Source organism: Elaeis guineensis, chromosome 12, assembly GCF_000442705.2.
Source record: "Elaeis guineensis isolate ETL-2024a chromosome 12, EG11, whole genome shotgun sequence".
NCBI lineage: Eukaryota > Viridiplantae > Streptophyta > Magnoliopsida > Arecales > Arecaceae > Elaeis > Elaeis guineensis.
The window spans coordinates 4,240,173-4,259,160 of NC_026004.2; the positions used below are offsets into that span (position 1 = coordinate 4,240,173).

Below are 18,988 nucleotides of genomic sequence, written 5' to 3' on the forward strand. Positions count from 1 at the left end.
AGATTAAACCTCTCGGTAACAAGCCGAGCAGGTGGAGACGACATCTTTTAGACAGTTTCTTTTGCTTGTCGTTTTGTCAATGGGATTTTTGATGCGTTAACGATAGAATCTCGACATAACTACCAGTTTGAATGACTCGTGATTAATTAGCTGCCAACCAAGCAACTGGAGTCACTGGCCTGCTTGCTATCATCTTCTCTATTTTAAGTTTCTCAGCAATCGAAGGATCCTTGCAAAGAAACAACAATTATAATCGTTTGGCCGTTCCGCTGTGCTGCTAAACCTTTCGATTTAGCATTACATGGACAGGTGACGAGCCTTGGCTCTCGTTTATAAAGAAGAAGATAACCTCAACAGTTGGGAGGTGACAAGATCCAATCAATTCTAGAGCAACCAAATATAAGATTTTATTTCTTCAGTTACTAAGACTGCAGGCCACATAGCAGAAATTTCAAAACTGGTTTCGTACGACCAAGTCTTCTTCCCTTCTCGATGAAAAGATGAAAAAACATGAGTTTTACCTTGCACAGACATTAACTTCCAAGAAGTCATTTTTTTTCTCACTTCGACCAGTTTCTGACAACCACTTATCGTATATCAGCATATGTTACAGCTTAGATAAAATGCGACTATATGCAAATATAAAGATTAATGCCAAAAATACTTCTTCTTGCCCAACAGTGATAAAAGGAAGAGAGATTTCCGTACCAAAATGAAGTTAATGGCACCTCCTTTCTGTTTGCGTTTCCAAATTCACATCAAAGATGGCTTCACTGCAAGCCTCATGGTAGGGGCTCTAATATAAGATAGGCTCTGCTCAGGCCGGTCAACATCATTGTCCCAGCCAATGAAATACCTGTCAGAAAGAAATCCTTCACATTATATCACCACATCTGACCGTTTTATTTTGTCTTTGGGACCAAATCATCCTATTGTCGCCAGTTTCCCAGACCAACCCTGTGTTCTTTGTTCCTATAGCTGCCTATTTTGCTGAAATATGGATTGCCAATTACTAATACCCACTCCATGATTCTTCAGTCCACTGGATGTTAATGGCAGAAAACCTGTGCAAAAAGTGAACAGTACTAATAGAAATTGTAGCCTTGTATCGGTGATGCCTCCAGAGGTTTACATCTTTCTCAACCTTTTGGCTTAAGATCAAATGCCTTCTGGATGTTTCCAAAGAGTACCGTATTCTGATGGCCAAGGATAAATAAGATGAGATGCCTTTTTTTCATGGCACAATACCACAGAATCCATGAGAGGTACTAGTTCCAAAAACCAATTCAAGCCTAAAGATGAGAAAATTACCTGATCTTCTCTGAACAGTGATCATTATCTAATGTGAAGAGACCAGGATACAAAAGTAACTTTAATTAAATGAAATCTGAGTTTTAACCAGCCATAAATCAATAAGATTTCAAAATCTATGCCTGATAGAGTGTTTGAGCCTAAATCTCTCGAGCATAAAGATGAACTGCATTCCCATGGAGTCAACTGCGTATGCTATCCCGGTGGAGAGCCCTCTGCTGTACAAAGAACTCGGGGCACTGAAAACATTGACACGGATGCTATAAAACCACCCAACAAATGCATCCTTTTGCTCCTCTTAAGAAATGCAATGAAGAGTCAGTAAATGAATGGATTGCATAATATGCATTTGATGCTCCATTTTAAGTTGAGGATCTTTTTCTTTATGGTTGATTCAAAAATCATTATCTAATTTGTGTATAAGTATCTAGTGTAGGACAGTGCAAGTATTACTGTATATGGTGAACCAAAATTGAAGGATGAAACTCAGTAGCACCACTGCAATCAACTTAAATACCTCCGTAAATAATAGCGATCCATCTATGTATTCTGAAGGACTCTGAATAGCTCTTCTTTTAATACATGTAGCAAAACTGGTTTTCGAATCAGGCCACTCATTCCCACCTGCACACATTTCTCCCACGTATCTTCCTCAACACTTGCTGTTAAAGCCACAGTCAGAGGCCAGCAACCACTCCTGAAATTCTGAATTCTCATGGCCACCTCAAAGCCATTCATGTCAGGCATGTTGATGTCCAGAATAACAAGTTGGAAAGGTGTCCCAGAGGTGCCTAGACATCTCAGGCATTGATTCCCTGAAGAAACTGATGAGACACAACAACCCAATTTCTCGAGGAGCTTCTGTGTCACAACTCTATTGATGCCGTCCTCATCAGTTAGTAAAACTTTGAGACCTTTAAACAGAGAGGGAGTAGGTAGGTGGTGCTTGGGAGATCCTCTTAATTCAGAGTTTGGCATAATGGGTTGCTGTTGGAATCGAAGAACTAGTGTCATCATTTCTGGATGTCCTTGAGAATTTGGAACTGCCCAGATGTTCCCCTGCATCAGCTGCAGATTACAGCAAAATATTACGATGATAAAGAGTTGTCAGCTTTCATCCAGATAGATAGATGTAGACACACACACACACACACACACAGTTGTCAGCTTCTAATATAACATGCTTCAAAGTCTCTAAATAACATTTGAAGATTCTGCTGTTTGGGGGAAAAAAAGTAGCATGCCGTAGATTTTATTGCATATTTTATGTCAGAGCTTAAAGATAAGAACTCCTAATCACAGCAGCTATATTCACAGATGAAGCAATAAAAGTAGTTGTGATAAAGTGTTTAACTGGATTGGGAACGAATTGAGATCAGTTCCCTTGGTTGAGATCACCATCTTTTAGTGTCAAGTAACAATTAGCATTCTGGTAAAGTTGCTTAAGTTACAGCAAAAATAACTTGTATGAAATGTTTTTGTTTTAGCCATGAACCAATATTAAATTGAAAATACCTGCACAAGCTTTTTGCACATGCTGAAGCTGAGGCCCATATCAAACCCCTCACCATTGGGTCTCCTGGAAAGCTGAACTGATGAGCTCAAATCAAAACTTTGCAATCTTTTAATCCCGATCTCGAACCTCACACAAGCACACCCACTAGATAATTTTGACTGCCATGGAGCCCATCTCAGACCTTGCCTGTCTTCCACTCCATTATCACTCCGTACCCGTAATGTCACATATCCTTCATCACACCCATTTAACAGATTACCAACCATATGCAGTATTACATGAAATATCCGCCTCTCATCACCAACAACTCGATCAGGCACCAAATTCTCAACCTGGACTCCAAAACCAAAACCCCTAAAGTCACAAAGACACCTTGCAACACTAGCAGCTTCCTTGATCATTGAATGCAAGTGGAAGGACCTCATCTCCAGAGCAAAGTGATCTCTGTTAATGGTAGAGATCTCCACTGCATCATTGATCAATGTTGAAACCACGCAACCAGTTTTTGCCATTGTATCAATGACGAGCCTCTGTTCAGGAATCAAATTTTCTTGTTGCATCATAGACAACAGACCAAGAATGGAGTGGACAGGTCTCCTCATTCCTTGGCTCATTACTCTTTGGAATGCATTCCTTGCCTCATTAGCCATCATGACATTCTGCTTGGCCTGATGCAAGGCCCTGTTCTGCTCTGCTAATTTGTCTCTCATCAGCTGAGACTCCTCCAAAACAGCAGCATGAGAGAGGGCAACAGCCACCTGATCAGCAACAACTTCAACGATCTCAAGTTCATGTTGTCTCCAAATCCTAAAATCATCCCTGGGGAGAACCAAAACCAATATAGCATAGCAAGTTTGAATAAATTCTGGTGTTCCACCTTTGAAATCAGAGACTTTTAACAAAGGCATTCGAATCGCCGCCACAGGTCCGGATTCATCCACTTCTCCACTACTTGCAGACCCAAGCAAAGATTCTGGCCTGAGTATCTTCACACCCTCAGACTTTTTAACCTCCATGACATCAGGGTCATCAATTGGAATTGAAAGCCTGTAAACATCTGAAGAGTTCCTCAGTCTCAACTCATGAGTGAGGTTTATCTTTGTCTTGTCATCATTCGGCATCCACACTGCACAATTCTGGAGCTCCAATGTCTTTGAGAGCTCGACCAAAGTGGTATACAAGATGGTATGCCGGTCAAGTGATTTCCTAATCTCTTGAGTCAGCATTCGCACATGCCAGCTCGCTTCCTCCTGCCTCTTCATATGCCCAACTTCCTGGTCAAGCTCGCGAGCTTTTATTCTCAAGAAATTCTCTCTCACCTTCACTCTCAGAAGCTGCGGGATCAAAGTCAACAAGGTTATTGCCGTCAGGAAGGAGACTAGAGCGGTGAGGAACTTGGAAATGGTAAGAGCCAACATCAGGATGAAAGAGTGCGGCTCGTAGGTGAATACGTTGAGAAAGTGCGTCAGTCCACAGAGGACTATGAAGGCACCAAATTGAAATAGGACCCATTTGAAGGGGAAGAGGTTGGAGCATGTCACAAAGTAAAAGAGCTCGAGGGGAATGGAGAAGTATGCTGCTGCTATAAGAAAATCACTAACTTTCTGGCATCCAAGGATGCTCTCGACGCTCCAACCGCTGTCGCTGTCACAATTGCATTGGGGGAATTCAATTTCAGCAGCGCAAGCAAAGAAATGTAAGGAAAGAATCAACACCCCATTGCACAATGCCCTTAACATTTGGATTAACAAGCATCATTCAATCTATGTGTACAGGAGATCCCAAAACAACTTCCAAGCTCTTAAGAGACTCCGCTGTAAAACTTGGAAGCTCTTCTTATGATCTGAACCCAATAAGAACAAAAAACTCATCAAACAAGGAAAAAGGTAAAAGGAAATCTATTTGCCAAATAAGATGCAAGAGAAAAGAATCATGCAGACTTGAATGCATGACTCCAAGCCTTCAATCTCTTCTAACAAATCTTGTTCTCTCTTCCAAGTTGTAAATTCTTTTATCTGTATTAATAAACGCCGGGTGGCTCCATTTAGTTCACCTTTATTCAAAAGAAAAAAAAAAAAAGAAGCTCTTCCATTACCAATAGTTTGGCAAAAGGAGAGGCCATTTACCTAACTTTGATGAACAAAAAGGATCCTTTCTATCACAGAAAGCTGGTGTATCAAATCCCGGCGCAAGATGAAAACTTTTTTTTCAACCGGAGATATAAACCCCTTGGCAAACCAAATTTCAAAATCTCCTCACAGACCGACACAAACTCAGATGAAAAAACAAAAAGAGAAAAGTCAACAAAATTCGATAGACCCATCAATCCCAAGCCTCAACAAATCCATCCCCGCCTAAAGATTACCTTTTTTTTCACATTCTCTCTCCCTCCCTCCCCCTCCATCTCTCTGGAAGTTCTTATATTTTTTAAAAAAGAGCAACAGGAGTCCATCAATTCGAGGTGAGGGATGCTCGGTATTAAAGGAGAAAAATACTAAACTTTGAACCAGAGCTCAGAAGCAGAGGGAAAGAAGAACCATTACCTATAAAACCACCATCTCGACCGCGCATCCAAGGAGTAGAAGATTAAACTAGAAGCATTTATAAACTCCCACGAGATCTTCACGCCAGAGCTCCCATCAAACGTAGATTCCAGCCCATTTCCATTGAATCCAAGAGCCAGAGGCCGTCAAAGGCCTTGCCTTCAGCCTCGCTTCTCCTCCGACTCCAGGGCCCCAGCCGCAGTACCACCGCGTGGGTCCGAACCTCTCTCTCTCTCTCTCTGTAGCTCGTACAGTCCCACTAAACCCTCGCCCACGGATCCCTCCGCCCCCCCCACCCCGCGGAGAGAAAGAGAGGAAAGAAAAAAAAACTATCTTTTTTCGAGCTTTGAGAGCAGGGAGTAGGGGATGGAGAGGAGTTAGAGGCTTAGAGCTAGGATGTAAGAAGAAGAGAGGAGCTCGTATCGGCAATTTATCTTCCCTCTTTTGGTAATCGCACCCCCTTAATTGCTTCCCCTTCCGGGAGAGGCTGACGGAAGGATCTATAACGGGGTCAAAATATCGGGAAACGCGTTCACAATGCGGTCACTTTCGGGATACTGGTAAAGATCTGATTCGTTTCCCACTTTCCCAATGGTGCCTCATTGGGCGTTGTATGATGACCACTGCTTTTTTTGGGCCACGTAGTGAGCAATGATTTGGGGACTCTTTGTAAGAGGCTAAAAAGGACAAACCGCCGAATTGAGAGAGATATGAAACGGTGCTCTTCAGCTGGGTGTATTTTTGATGTATTGTATGTCGCCTATCAAGGAGATACCTTGCATGTCCACGTTGTGGGAATGGAACCCCTTGTTTAGGGAAAAGGAGCAATTCTTCGTGCACCGCCGGCGGCGAAAAAAATCTGATGCGGACCGCATAACTTCATCCTATTAAATTATATAATTATTATTTTTTAATATATATTTAATATTTATAATTTTATTTTTTTATTTAAAATTTTAAATAATAAAAATATTTTTTAAAAAATTATAATATTTTTTCATAAAAATTATTATATCTTTTTTCTTCTGAAAAAATTATTATATCTCTCCACAGAATTATGACACTTCTTCATAAAAAATTATAACACAATTTTTCTTCAAGTATCATAATTTTTAAGAAGTGGTATCATAATTTTTAAAAATAAATATTATAATTTTTTTTAAAAAATTAAGATGTCATAATTTTTTGTCAGGAATGTCATAATTTTTATAAAAAAATATTATAACTAAAAAGCATGAATATTTTTGTCATATAAAATTTTTAAATAAAAAAGATAATTTGTAGATATTAAATATATATTGAAAAGTGATGTCTATATGGATCAATCGGATAAGATGGTATATTTTACGTCAGATTTCTCTTAAAAAAAGAGTTCTATGAGACCATAAGTGCTTGCTACTGGTCATTCAAAAGGGCCCAAACATTGAGCAGTGCAACTTGATCTGATTAGTCATGTTGGGTCATGGGCTAGGTTTAGGTCAAATCTAACTAAATGCTTACATAAGAATTAGCACATTGCATGATTGCCAAAACTTCCATATGTACCAAGAGCCACAAAAAGTTTCTGATTATCTTGAATTCTAATGGTCAGTCAAAACCAATTTTGGTCGATTTGGTTTTGCACCAAACCCTGGCCCTACCGAACTTCCCTTCAACCTTGCATCCAATCATGTGATGTTGCTTGACCTTGTCCAAGATGATTATGCAAAGAGCAGACATTTTTTCTCAAATACCGCAATTTGTCAAATATGGAGGCCTGATATGGTAGCCCTCTGCAACTCTTATAGAATGCGAACCAATGGGGCTTAAGAAGTATTTGAAAATAATTTTCATGCATGTTTCCTCGTCACTATGGTTTATATGTAGGCATATAGTTCTTCTTATCTACCACATGCTTTGATATCTCCATCATCTAGCAATAGTCCTCCATATGTTCTAGTTCTAGCAATAACCCTCTGCAACTCTTATAGAACACGAACTGTTGTGATCTTTCTTCGATGGATGCTTGTTAGTTGGTTCGAAGCCAACTACGGGCCGTGCCTATTAGTAGGCGACGGGATCATCAGAGAATAATATACTGTCATCGAAAAAGATGCATACAGTGAATGAGAAAGAGAGAGACGATGCTGGGCTCCACTCGAAATTGGAAAAGAAGAACCTGCAAAACAAGTTCTGTCGGAGATGGCTCCAATGAGGACCCTCCGACGCTCAAGTCAGTAAGATAGTTCGAGAGAGAAGACTGATAGAATCTCTGGATCGCAAAAATAATGTGAACACCCTCCTATTCACTTGGAGAGGTCTCTACTTAACTCTATTTATTGAATGAATGGTGAGAAGACAAATAATCATATCGATCATGTCCTATCATACGGTACCGCATGGTGCCGTGTGGGCATCTTTAAATACTGGCGACGAGCGTGCTTTCTACTCAGTGTGCTTATAGCGGTGGATGCTACCGGATGTGGGGTATAATAAATAACCCTGTGGGTGCATTTAATAAAATTATAGTATTCCATCACGATGTGCAGCTAGCGACTAAAGTATGGTGTCTGAGTGACATGATCTTGATGTGGTCTATTAGAATTATATAATGGTCATGTTCGATGCTCGGCTAGTCAGCTGAGATCCGTGTCGTCGAAGTCGTCAGAATGAGACCATCAATTTGCCTTGTCCTTAATTAGCATAGTCGGCCGCTAGCCGAGTATGAACTCGGTCAGAGGTCGAGCGCCATCAGATATCAGAAGTCATGGATGGTATATTAATTTTAATCGGATTGGTGCCAACCAGGGAGAGCAGTCTTCAGTCGGCTGAGAATTCGCATTAGTGTCCAGTGTCAATCTTGTCGGTCGGGACTCATCAATTCGAGTCAGATTGATTGAAGATGGTTTAGTCGATGTAGCTTCCTTAGTTAGTTCAGAGATGAGAAGGGTGGTAGTCGGCTAAATGATGGAGATCTACCTCAATACAGTCCAATGGAGCTTAAAAAGTATTTGAAAATGATTTTCATGCATGTTTCCCCGTCACTATGGTCTGTATGTAGGTATGTAGTCCTTCTTATCTACCGCATGCTTAGATATCTCCATCATCCAGCAATAGTCCTCCATGTGTTCTAGTTGCACTAAAATGATCGTGTTTCCTTATTACAAATTTTTAGCCCAATTTGAAATCTAGCTGAGCTTAGACCGTTGATTTATGAGTTCGATAGTCTGATCAAGCCTGATCTGCTACTTATATAATATGCATGCGTTCGTGTGTGTGTATATATAGTGCAAATTTAGTGAAGATGTGACTATAAATTGTCAATTATATAGATAAAAATATGTATCACTTAAAAGAGTCATTATCCATCTAATTAAAGCTTGCATATATGACTATAGAGAGGAAATGATAATGACTTCCTGGAATTTTGATTAGCTACTAATTTGGACTAGGTGGAATACAGCCCGAGCTTATTTATCCCTTGTTAGGTTGAGCTTGGGCTCATGCATGTTAGGTTAAGTATGTGTTGAGCTGGCATGGACCCAATATCTGGTAACTTGGGTTGCATTCAACGTATCTTATAATCTAGCCCATTCGGTTCGATGTGCATCCCAAAGACTCCTCATTCTTTCTTGTAACTAATAGACGGTCCAAATTCTATACGGTCAATTTGTGGGCATGGGATGGCAAGATCCATGCACAATTTGATGCCGTTCGCATAAGGTATATTGCAGTTTGAAATTCTGAATGCAGCTTATTTTTGAACAGTGTGCGTCTACTAAAAAACCTAGCCAACGAGAAAAAACTAACCGACAACTCATTTAGCAGCTCATGGCACTCCAAAGAAGAAAGGATCATAGAAAATAATATAAAAAAGAAAGTAGACTCCCCCGCCATGGCCCAAAGGGTGCATTGGATTGTCATTGGCCCACGTACCGGAGTTTAATAATGTACAATCCTTCTTCGAACCAGAATATGAAGAGAACCTGGACGCCCCTTGAAAGTAGTGAGCCCCATCAGACGTCACAACCTTAAAAGAGAGGTGTCAGGAGACACCACTTCTAAAACCCCACGTCGCGTAGGATCGCACCATATGTGATTTCAAGTTAGACGGCTTCAGACTACACCCCAGTTGCCACGTTTTAAAACAGAACTTATGGTAGGTCGTCTTCTATGTAGTGTTGGACACATTGATAATTAAATGAGTCAGAATTAAATTCATCTATAAATTTTATAGGATATCTTATTCTTTTGATCTTTTAAAATATATTCATATTAGATTAATATAAACATCCATTTGTATCGGAAAAAAAAAAGCTTGTAGCTGATGATCATATCGAGATCTTGTTAGCAAAATTTTGGCCCATCAAAATGAGATTATATTATGAACCAAAGCAAGACATTAATTGGATGGCTTTATATAATTGTAATGGATCATTGCAAATTGCCAACCATTTGCACCAATCCTTGTAATATACTTGTAAAATTAGTATAGGATGTCATAGATCTGGCCGTCTCTGATTTATCGAATTATATTCTTCTTCTTTTCTCTCCAAAAAATAACAATCATGGCACCACCTATGAAATTAGAGTCATGATCCTTAGTATGTGTTTTGTATGGTAAAGAGCTGTACACCTCTTGATGATAGCCACATCATCCAATCACAAAGACAGATAGTTGTCATATATCCAAATATAATATATCACATGTAGCACGCAACCTAATGTAACCAATCAGGCCTTCTTCAATGGCTATCCATCCGCACAATCATATGATATGATGGCTATCAATAGCTATACATATTTATACAGTGCAAAATAAACATCATAAAGGATTTGAACATATAGAATCATTCATATCTAACACTTAGGCAACCACTTTCCTAAATTTAAACTTACTACTTTGTTTCATGTTATCGAGCAAAGGACATCCACATCAACATCAATTGGAAGATGAATTCATGAGAAAATAGACAATACATAAAATAGGAGAAGGTGACTGACATGCCACATATTCTGTGTGGCTCCCCTGGCGTGCTTGTGAGTCCAACTGCAGAAGGATAATGACCAGGTCATAAAATACTAATGAGCATATCTTCATATATATTCTTGTGATGATATCAATTTATCTGGCTCTGCTTCGGCTTCGTGGAGCTCAAATTGGAAAGAAGCGTGGTGACGGTCCTTGGTTCCGAAGTCGGTAACAAACAATATGGAGCGGTCGAGGTCCTGTAAGAATAACTCTCGTTGCGGCACGTCACCCACTAAACGTACATGCTTTGGATTTAAAGCAATCTTAACGGATTGCTGTCTTAATCCTTGGCCGAGCCATAAAGCATTATTTTTCTTTCTGAATAATGGATCGTTTCTCACATTTTGGGTGGTTGGCAAAGAGAGGCCTTTGGCATTCTAGATTTCACGCGCTTGGTATCGAGCACTTGGCCTTCTTCTGATGTCCTTTTCTTTTTTTTCTTTTTTGATCTTTTCAGATTTCCCTTCGAGGGCACAAAGATTCTGGAATAAAAATGAGGGTGGATGATTTTATTTTATTTATTTAATTAAAAAAATTTTGTTCAGTTTCAATTTCAAAAACAATAAAAATATTTCAATTTTTTAAAATCTAATTTTTATTCTCATAAATTAAATATATTAAAAAATATAATTATTTAAATTTTTATTTCAATCATAAACTAAATGTATTGCTGTAAAGTTTTGAATCGAGATGGAATAGTTAAGGTTGGTACGAGTTTGAAGTGGAGCTTGATTTATCGATGAAAATTTAGAGATAATTAGATATTTTTAAATTCTAAAAGAACAGACTGATCATTAAAGATTTTTTAATAAAATATCTTTCAATACTTAAATGAGTCAGAGCATTGAGGATAATAAGAATGGAGTAGAAAAAAAATATTTTTTTGATTTTTCAAAAAATTTAGAGATAATTAGATATTTTTAAATTTTAAAAGAACAAACTAGTCACTAAAAATTTTTTAATAAAAAATCTTTCAATACTTAAGTTAGTAGCATTGAAGATAATAAAAATGAAGTAGAAAAAAAATATTTTTTTATTTTTCAAAAAATTTATTGAATTTTTTTTTATTTTTTTATAAAAAATATTATTTTAATAATTAATAATTATCATGAAAAATTATAGTTCATGATATTGTTATGAATAATATATCATAAATGATATTAATTATATATCATATTTTATCGTAAGCATCAAAAATTTTATCATAATCGTTTAAAATTTAAGAGAGATTAAATCACTCTACGTCTTTCAGGTAACAGCTCAACGTCTGAGATTTAGAAAATCACCGGTTAGGATCTGATCACAGGATCGATGCTAGTTCGGTGAAATTGTCGGATGCTGGCCGACGACGACATCCAATGATGAAGGTCGAGATGACGTGGACCCACAACAAAATGCATGTTGAATTTTTAGGTATGATAATGTACAAGACGTGGACGCCACATCAAAAAAGTCAGTCCATGCATTCAGTCGAACTGATCAGCACGGCAATTCAAGGACAGTCACAAAGTTCAAAAATCGTACGATATTACATTGAATTCGGCTAACTAGTACACACTAATTAATGAATAGCTCGATGGCTGAAGCACGCTTCTAGATTTTAAATTACATCAAAATAATTTGAACTTTGTTATAAATCAGTGCAAAATAACAGCACCTTAAATTGTTTTGATCTCCGTATCATATTGTACATGCGGATGTTAGTGTAGCATCATGAATATCTCAAATTTATAGCTATCTGAGCTATAATTATATTACGGAGAGATATGCTGTAAAGAACTATTTTTATAAGAGATAAGCTGATTCTAACATGAGTTTTTTTATACTGATACGAGATATTTTGAGTGCCTATGCTAATATGAGTTGGAGTCAAAAGTAATAAATATTTAAAATAAATAAAAATTAAAATTTCTTCTGATTGACAACCTATGCAATTAATAGATGGGACCCTCATTTGCCATGAGGTGATACTACTCATTCAACAAAATCAAAAAAATCAGGCTCGGACTTTGAGATTATTCAAAAGAGATATTCAAATTTCTCACCCAGTATACCGCCAGCAACGATCTCCTCATTTCACGAGAGTGATCGAGGGCTGAATTATCTCGTCCACTATGACAATTTCAATGGTCCGACAATTTCGAAATTGCACGATCACATAGCTATGCAATCAGCTGTCCGATATCCTTTTATATAAACAACCAGAGCTTCGAAGACCCAGGTAAGTCAAATCAAACCCCTCTCAGAGAACTCGTTGCTGCCTCTTTTGTTCTCTGTTTTTCTGACTTGAGCATCGGAAGATCCTCGCCGGAGCCACAACCTTCGGTTTGAAACTTATTTTGCAAGTCTCTGCAGTGCCAGCATCCCTACACTAGGACCAGGTGTCTGATTTCCGACCTCAAACGTCCGTCTTCCGACCTCGACCGATTGAGCAGTAACAGATGGAGGAAGGACCTACTTTTCACAATATGCGATCAATGAAAACTGCCATCAAATGATCGAGGTGATCTACCGCCTCTCAAACCGCTGCTGGTGCTGAAGAAAGCCATGCACCATCGATGCAGCCACCAGCGATTGAGGCTCCTCCGCCAACCCAACTAGTGCTGGTCACGACAAATCATTTTGACCTGCTCTTCTAGTAGGTCCAGATTTTGATGGCCACTGTTCAGACAGTCCAAACTGCTCATGCACCCCTTTCGGCGATACAATCGATACCTCTCTTGGTGGGGCCACTAGCATCTCCTATAGCGCGCGAGCTCCTCCCGACATTGGAGCTGGGCTTGGAGGCTCTAAAGCCCCCCCACTCATGTGCTTCACCTCCAACAATGTCGAGGAACTCGCGTGCGAGCGACCTTGAGGTCCTCTCCTTCCCCCATGTCCTCGAGCTCAACGGCATGGGCAGCCTTCCCACTGGCGGAGATGCTGATGTTCTAGGCCAAATTTTGGCTGTTGCACGAAGAAGCGAGCCCAGATGGAGACGTTTGTCGACCAGCTCGGCCTTTTGAGGGTGGTCGGTACCACCAGCGGCAGCGAGGGCCACCGCATGGTGAAGCTCCACTTCCTTCTCTTCCATTTCATCCTCGTCTGATGAAGGCCTATCTGCACGCCGCCTTCAGCAGCGACATCTACAACCTCTTCGTCGGTGCTCTCATCAACATCACCCTGGTCCCCACTAAGCTTAGCCGGCCGCAAGTGCTCTTCCTCTGAGCTTGCGATGCTCCGAGCTTCTTCCGTCGAGCTCACACCGCTCCGAGCTTCCTCCAAGCGTCCGAGCTCCCGATCTCTGATCAAATCTGAGGTAAAATCCTTCAAATCTGAGGATAAATTCTTCAAATCCGAGGTAAACTCTTTCAAACCCGAGGATAAATCCTTTAAATCTGAGGATAAATCCTTCAAATCTGAGATAAATCCTTCAAATCCGAAGATAAATCCTTCAAATTCGAGATAAATTCCTTCAAATCTGAGGTAAATCCTCCAAATCCAAGGATAAATCTTTCAAATCCCAGGTAAAAATCAGGCTAATCTAAAGCTAAAAATAAGTTCAAATTGAGGCAAACAACAGAAGTCAAGCAAAATCTAAAAAGCTCCCAAACAGTACTCACAACTCTCATAGTAAAAAGTTTTTGAACCTTATCTATTATTTTGTATCATTCTTTTTGAACAACAGGTCTTCAAATATTTAAATTGAAGTGGAGATCAAATCAAAGCCATAAAGATGAGGTGAAATCTATGAGACGACCTCCAAAAAATTAGCCTCAAAGGATCAATATCATCAGAAGGTAAATCTGAGAAAACCAAGGAGAAGCAAACTAACTCAAATGGGTACCAACAGTCTATTTACCTCCAAAAGTATGATTCGACTAAAAAATCAAAAAGCCCAATTAGAGCTGGTTTTACAAGTTTCCTCATCTTTTATGTGCAAGTCCACAACTCAAGATCTCGATGACTTCGAGATGGGACTAATTTATAAGACCCCTGCAGAGTTCGAGTCGTTCGAGAAGATAAAAAGTGCTAGATGCCACAGGCACAAGATTGCCGCAGGCATACAAAGCCACTCATGAGGGATAACTTATCAGACCCTCAGAAGGTTGCCGAGAGTGCATGCTACAGGCACAAGCTCACTGCCGGCACATAATGCCTCTTGCACAAAGACGAGAAGTGCTAGATACCGCAGACACAAGATCGCCGTAGGCACACAGAGTCACTCGTGAGGGATAACTTATCAGACCCTCAGAAGGCCACCGAGAGTGCATGCCACAGGCACGAGCTTACTGCCGACGCATAATATCTTTCGCACGAAGACGAAAAGTGCTAAATGCTGCAGGCACAAGATCGCCACAGGCATATAGAGCCACTCGTGAGGGATAACTTATCAGACCCTCAGAAAGCCATCGAAAGTACATGTCACAGGCACAAGCTCGTTGCTGGCACATAATGCCTCTCGTGCGAAGACGAGAAGTGCTAGATGCTGCGGGTACAAGATCACCACAGGCACACAGAGCCACTCGTGAAGAACAACTTATCAAACCCTCAAAAGGTCATCGAGAGTGCATGCCACAGGCACAAGCTCGCCGCCGGCACATAATGCCTCTTGTGCGAAAATGAAAAGTGCTAGATACCACAGGCACAAGATCGCTGCAGTCATACAGAACTATTCGTGAGGGATAACTTATCAGACCCTTAGAAGACCGTCGAGAGTGCATGCTGTAGGTACAAGCTCGCCACCGACGCATAATATCTCTCGCGCAAAGATGAAAAGTGCTAGACGCTGCAGGCATAAGATTGCCGCAGGCATACAAAACCACTCGTGAAGGATAACTAATCAGACCCTCAGAAGGCCGCCGAGAGTGCATGCCACAGGCACAAGCTCGCCGCCGGCACATAATGCCTCTCGCGTGAAGACGAGAAGTGCTAGATGCTGCAGGCACAAGATCACCGTAGGTACACAAAGCCACTCATTGAAGGCTCTTATTAGACCCTAAGAAGACTTCGACGGCTCCAAGGCGGGGCTAACTTACAAGATCCCTGCAGAGTTCGAGTCGTTCGAGAAGCGAAAGGAAACCTTTAGGCAACCTCCGGAGGGATAACTAAGCAGACCCTCAGAAGACCGTCGAGAGAGCAAGATGCCGCAGACACAAGCTCGTCGCTGGCACACACTGCTTCTCGCACGAAGATGAGAATAGCTAGATGGCATAGGCATGAGATTACCGCAGGCACACAACGCCATTCGTAAGAGATAACTAATCGGATGCTAGAGGAAGAATAAAAAAGAAAACGTATGGATCGAGGCATCATGTCAATAGTACTCTTTTCGTCTAATTCTCAGACTCAGGAGTAGGATGGTATGTTACAGTGGTATCACGGATGCCTCGGATTTACAGCTTTATGAACTATGACTATACTGTGAAGAGACATACTGTGAAGGACTATCTTCATATGAGCTGAGCTGACCCTGATATGAGCTCCTCTATGCTGATACGAGGTATCCTGAGCATCTATGCTGATATGAGCTGAGGTCAAAAATAATAAATGTCTCTATATAGAGAGCATATAAAGACTAAAATCTCTCCTGATTGACAATCTATGCAATTAATAGGTGAGACCCTCATCTGCCATGAGGTGACACCACTCATTCAACAAAATCAAAAAATCAGGCACGAACTTTGAGGTTATTCAAAAGGGGTATTCAAATTCTCCACTCAGTATGCTGCCTCATTTCACGTGAGTGATTGAAAGCTGAATTATCTCACCCACTATGACAATTTTAACGGTCCGATAATCTCGAAATTGCATGATCACACAACTATATAACCAGCTATCTGATATCTTTTTATATAAACAATCAGAGTCTGAAGATCTAGGTAAGTCAAATCAAATTTCTCTCCAAGAGCTCGTTGCTGTTTTTTTTATTCTCTATTTTTTTGATTTGAACATCGAAAAATTTTCATCAAAATCATAATTTTTGATTTAAAATTTATTTTATAGACCTCTTCAGTATCAGCATCTTTGAATTAGAATCAGATATTTGATTTTTGATCTCAAACATTCGTCTTTCAGCCTCGATCGTTTTGCGCAGCAACAGAGGGTATGTTCAGATATATCTACTTATGTAAACCAATAAAACTAAGGCCAATAACCTGATTCTGGCATGATTGAGGTACAAAATTGATCCTATTGGTACCCGTCAATTAAATGCGTGCTTCTGTAGCCTGTACTTTTCTTTGTTTCTGAGTGCAGCATGAATGTGATTATGGATCCAAACGTAGCTAGAAATCTGCCTGATTTTGCTCCATGAATTCAACGATTGGAAGTGGTTCATGCATTTGAGCCACCGTGCATGTATGATGTCTGAGCCAGTATGGCGACCCATGTGATGACTCAGGGTATCTAGTTTTGAGATAGAATCTAGTTTTCCTTGAAAGGTAGGCTAGGGTTTTGACAATTTGAAATGAGCCCAACCTGATAACAATTGAATCCTACCGGGGGGCCACAACCATTGAGATCCAGGTTTGGGAATGGGTCAACGAGAGTTGAATTAAATGGAGGCAAAATTTTAAAGGGTGTTTAGTTTGCGATTGAAATCGAAATTGTAGACTGAAATAGAAATTGAAATGATTATATATCCCAATGTATTTGATTTATGATCGAAATTAAAATCAAAATCAGAATGAAATTTAATACTATAAAAGAGCAAAGATTAGATTTTGAAAGATTAAAATATTTTCATTCTTTGTGAAATTAAAATAGAAATGAAACACTCCCCACCAAGCAGTTAGAATGAGATTCATTCATTTTTGTGCCCATTTTAAATCCAACTCTTCTTGACCAAACATATCCTTAAAGTTTTGACGTTTCGGATGTTTGAAGAAAAAAAAAAAAAAAAAAAGGGCCTACGAGACTCTCTCCCTATTAAAACTTCAAATTTCTAGGTCAGGCCTTCAATTAGACTAGCCTAGGCCACTTACAATCCAAGAAGAGATTAATCAATGATTTGATGTAAAAAAATTATAAAATGTTACTAATCGCCAAACAAACATTAGCAAATTCCTTACCAAAATAAAAAATGTCCCAAAATGCGATGCCAGATGCAACTACTATAACCAATCCTTGCACAGGTGAAGGATCTGAAGAATTAAAAAGATCGCAGCTTTAGCTTGAAATGAAATACGTTTGAAACGTTCACCAAAAAAGTAAAATATGAAATGAGAAGAAATTAGGACAAACAATATTTTTTTCTTATTTTTTGTGTGGCGGCTGCTACGTGATTCTATGGCCACAAATTGTATATAATTTTTATCTATAAGTACTATTATATTAATTATAACAATATCGATTCATATTATCTTATTGTAATTATAAAAGCAATGAAAATGAGGAACACATTTTAGAAAGTAATACATGCCTTTACAAGCACACAACTCTTAATGTCATATCCCCACCCTTGTGGAGAGTTCATATTCGACTAACTCTACAGGAGCAACACTGTTACACCCATCATATTGTGTCCCTCTTTTATAAGAGGAGTACTGTTCCAAGAAAATGGCCCTTCACCCTTCGTCAAGATTCTATGGAAGGAACCCATTCCTCTTATTGTCACTGTAGAGAAAACAGTATCTTGAAACATATATGATTTACCCTATAGTGAATCAATCATGACCAGAAAAAATTATATCTTACACTACGCACATCACATTAGCGATACACCATATGAGCAAACCAAGATAAGGGGCACCCGGCGGTAATCTAAGACCAGCATATGATACATGGAGCCCTTGGGAATTAAGACATATTATTGGCATGGTACACTGTCATATGGTACATATGTTGCCAGGTATAATTTCTCCACAACCAGATGCCTCTTTGGAGGGTTTTTTTCTAAAAAAAGTGCGGTACCATATCTCTAGTGGTAATATCTTGCTTACCAAAGTTACAGCCCAGCCCGGCCCAGCCCAGCCCGTTTGTACATAGACAAAAGACAAGACCCTACCATATCTTGCTGGCCATCTCGGGCTTAATTTGAGCCGACAGAGACCTACCGGCCTGAAGCCACCTAAAATGTTCACAAGGGGCCGAGGCTTCGAGCCCAAGGAATCCAATAACCAACCTATCATTGATGTAATCTCTTACGGTTCCAATAGCCAAGTATAATTTCAGCTTGTTGGCAGAGCATCATGCAACTGAGACCTATTGGCTGAGTACCTCAACCTATTGATCACGTTCTTATTTGTATCTTGATACTTAATCAAATGTGAACATCCTCTCAGAAGCTCTTTTTCAATCTGCACAAGATGTTCTTCCAGAAGACCTACTATTACTCGGTTTGTACTGGATGACTTTCTGAAGCTTGTTATTAATTGGTCTATGAATTGTATTTACTGACCTGAATATAGTATAAATAATGAAAATTTAAATAAATAATAGCCAATTTCTGGCTAATATATGTTCCCTCACAATGATAATTCACAACATCGTGATGGCCATATTTTGTAAATCTAAATCTTTACATTAATTAAAAATTACTTTAGTTCTATGAATATTGATCTTGTCATAATTGTAATTACCGTTCTATACCCAAAAGAAAGCTTAGTCTAAAAAATAAAATACTTT

The 18,988-nt window shown here is 39.4% G+C and overlaps 1 protein-coding gene across 4 annotated transcripts; it reads right to left on the reverse strand.

Moving 5' to 3' along the window:
- Positions 1 to 382: 382 nt before the first annotated feature.
- LOC105055597 (ethylene receptor 2) lies at positions 383 to 5,805 on the reverse strand. 4 transcript variants are annotated; one of them, XR_012136050.1, is made up of 5 exons: positions 5,371 to 5,805; positions 2,827 to 4,670; positions 1,806 to 2,379; positions 1,312 to 1,352; positions 383 to 1,196 (listed from the first exon to the last, which is right to left on the reverse strand). XR_012136050.1 is itself a non-coding variant. In XM_073247151.1 (4 exons), exons 2-3 carry the CDS (start codon positions 4,564 to 4,566, stop codon positions 1,852 to 1,854), a joined length of 2,268 nt encoding a protein of 755 aa, XP_073103252.1. In that variant the 5' UTR covers positions 4,567 to 4,670; positions 5,371 to 5,805; the 3' UTR covers positions 383 to 1,352; positions 1,806 to 1,851. The 4 variants fall into 4 exon arrangements, 2 of the variants coding, with proteins under 2 accessions (XP_073103252.1, XP_073103251.1); XR_012136049.1 differs by having other exon boundaries at positions 1,312 to 2,379; positions 5,371 to 5,804; XM_073247151.1 differs by having other exon boundaries at positions 383 to 1,352.
- Positions 5,806 to 18,988: the final 13,183 nt, after the last annotated feature.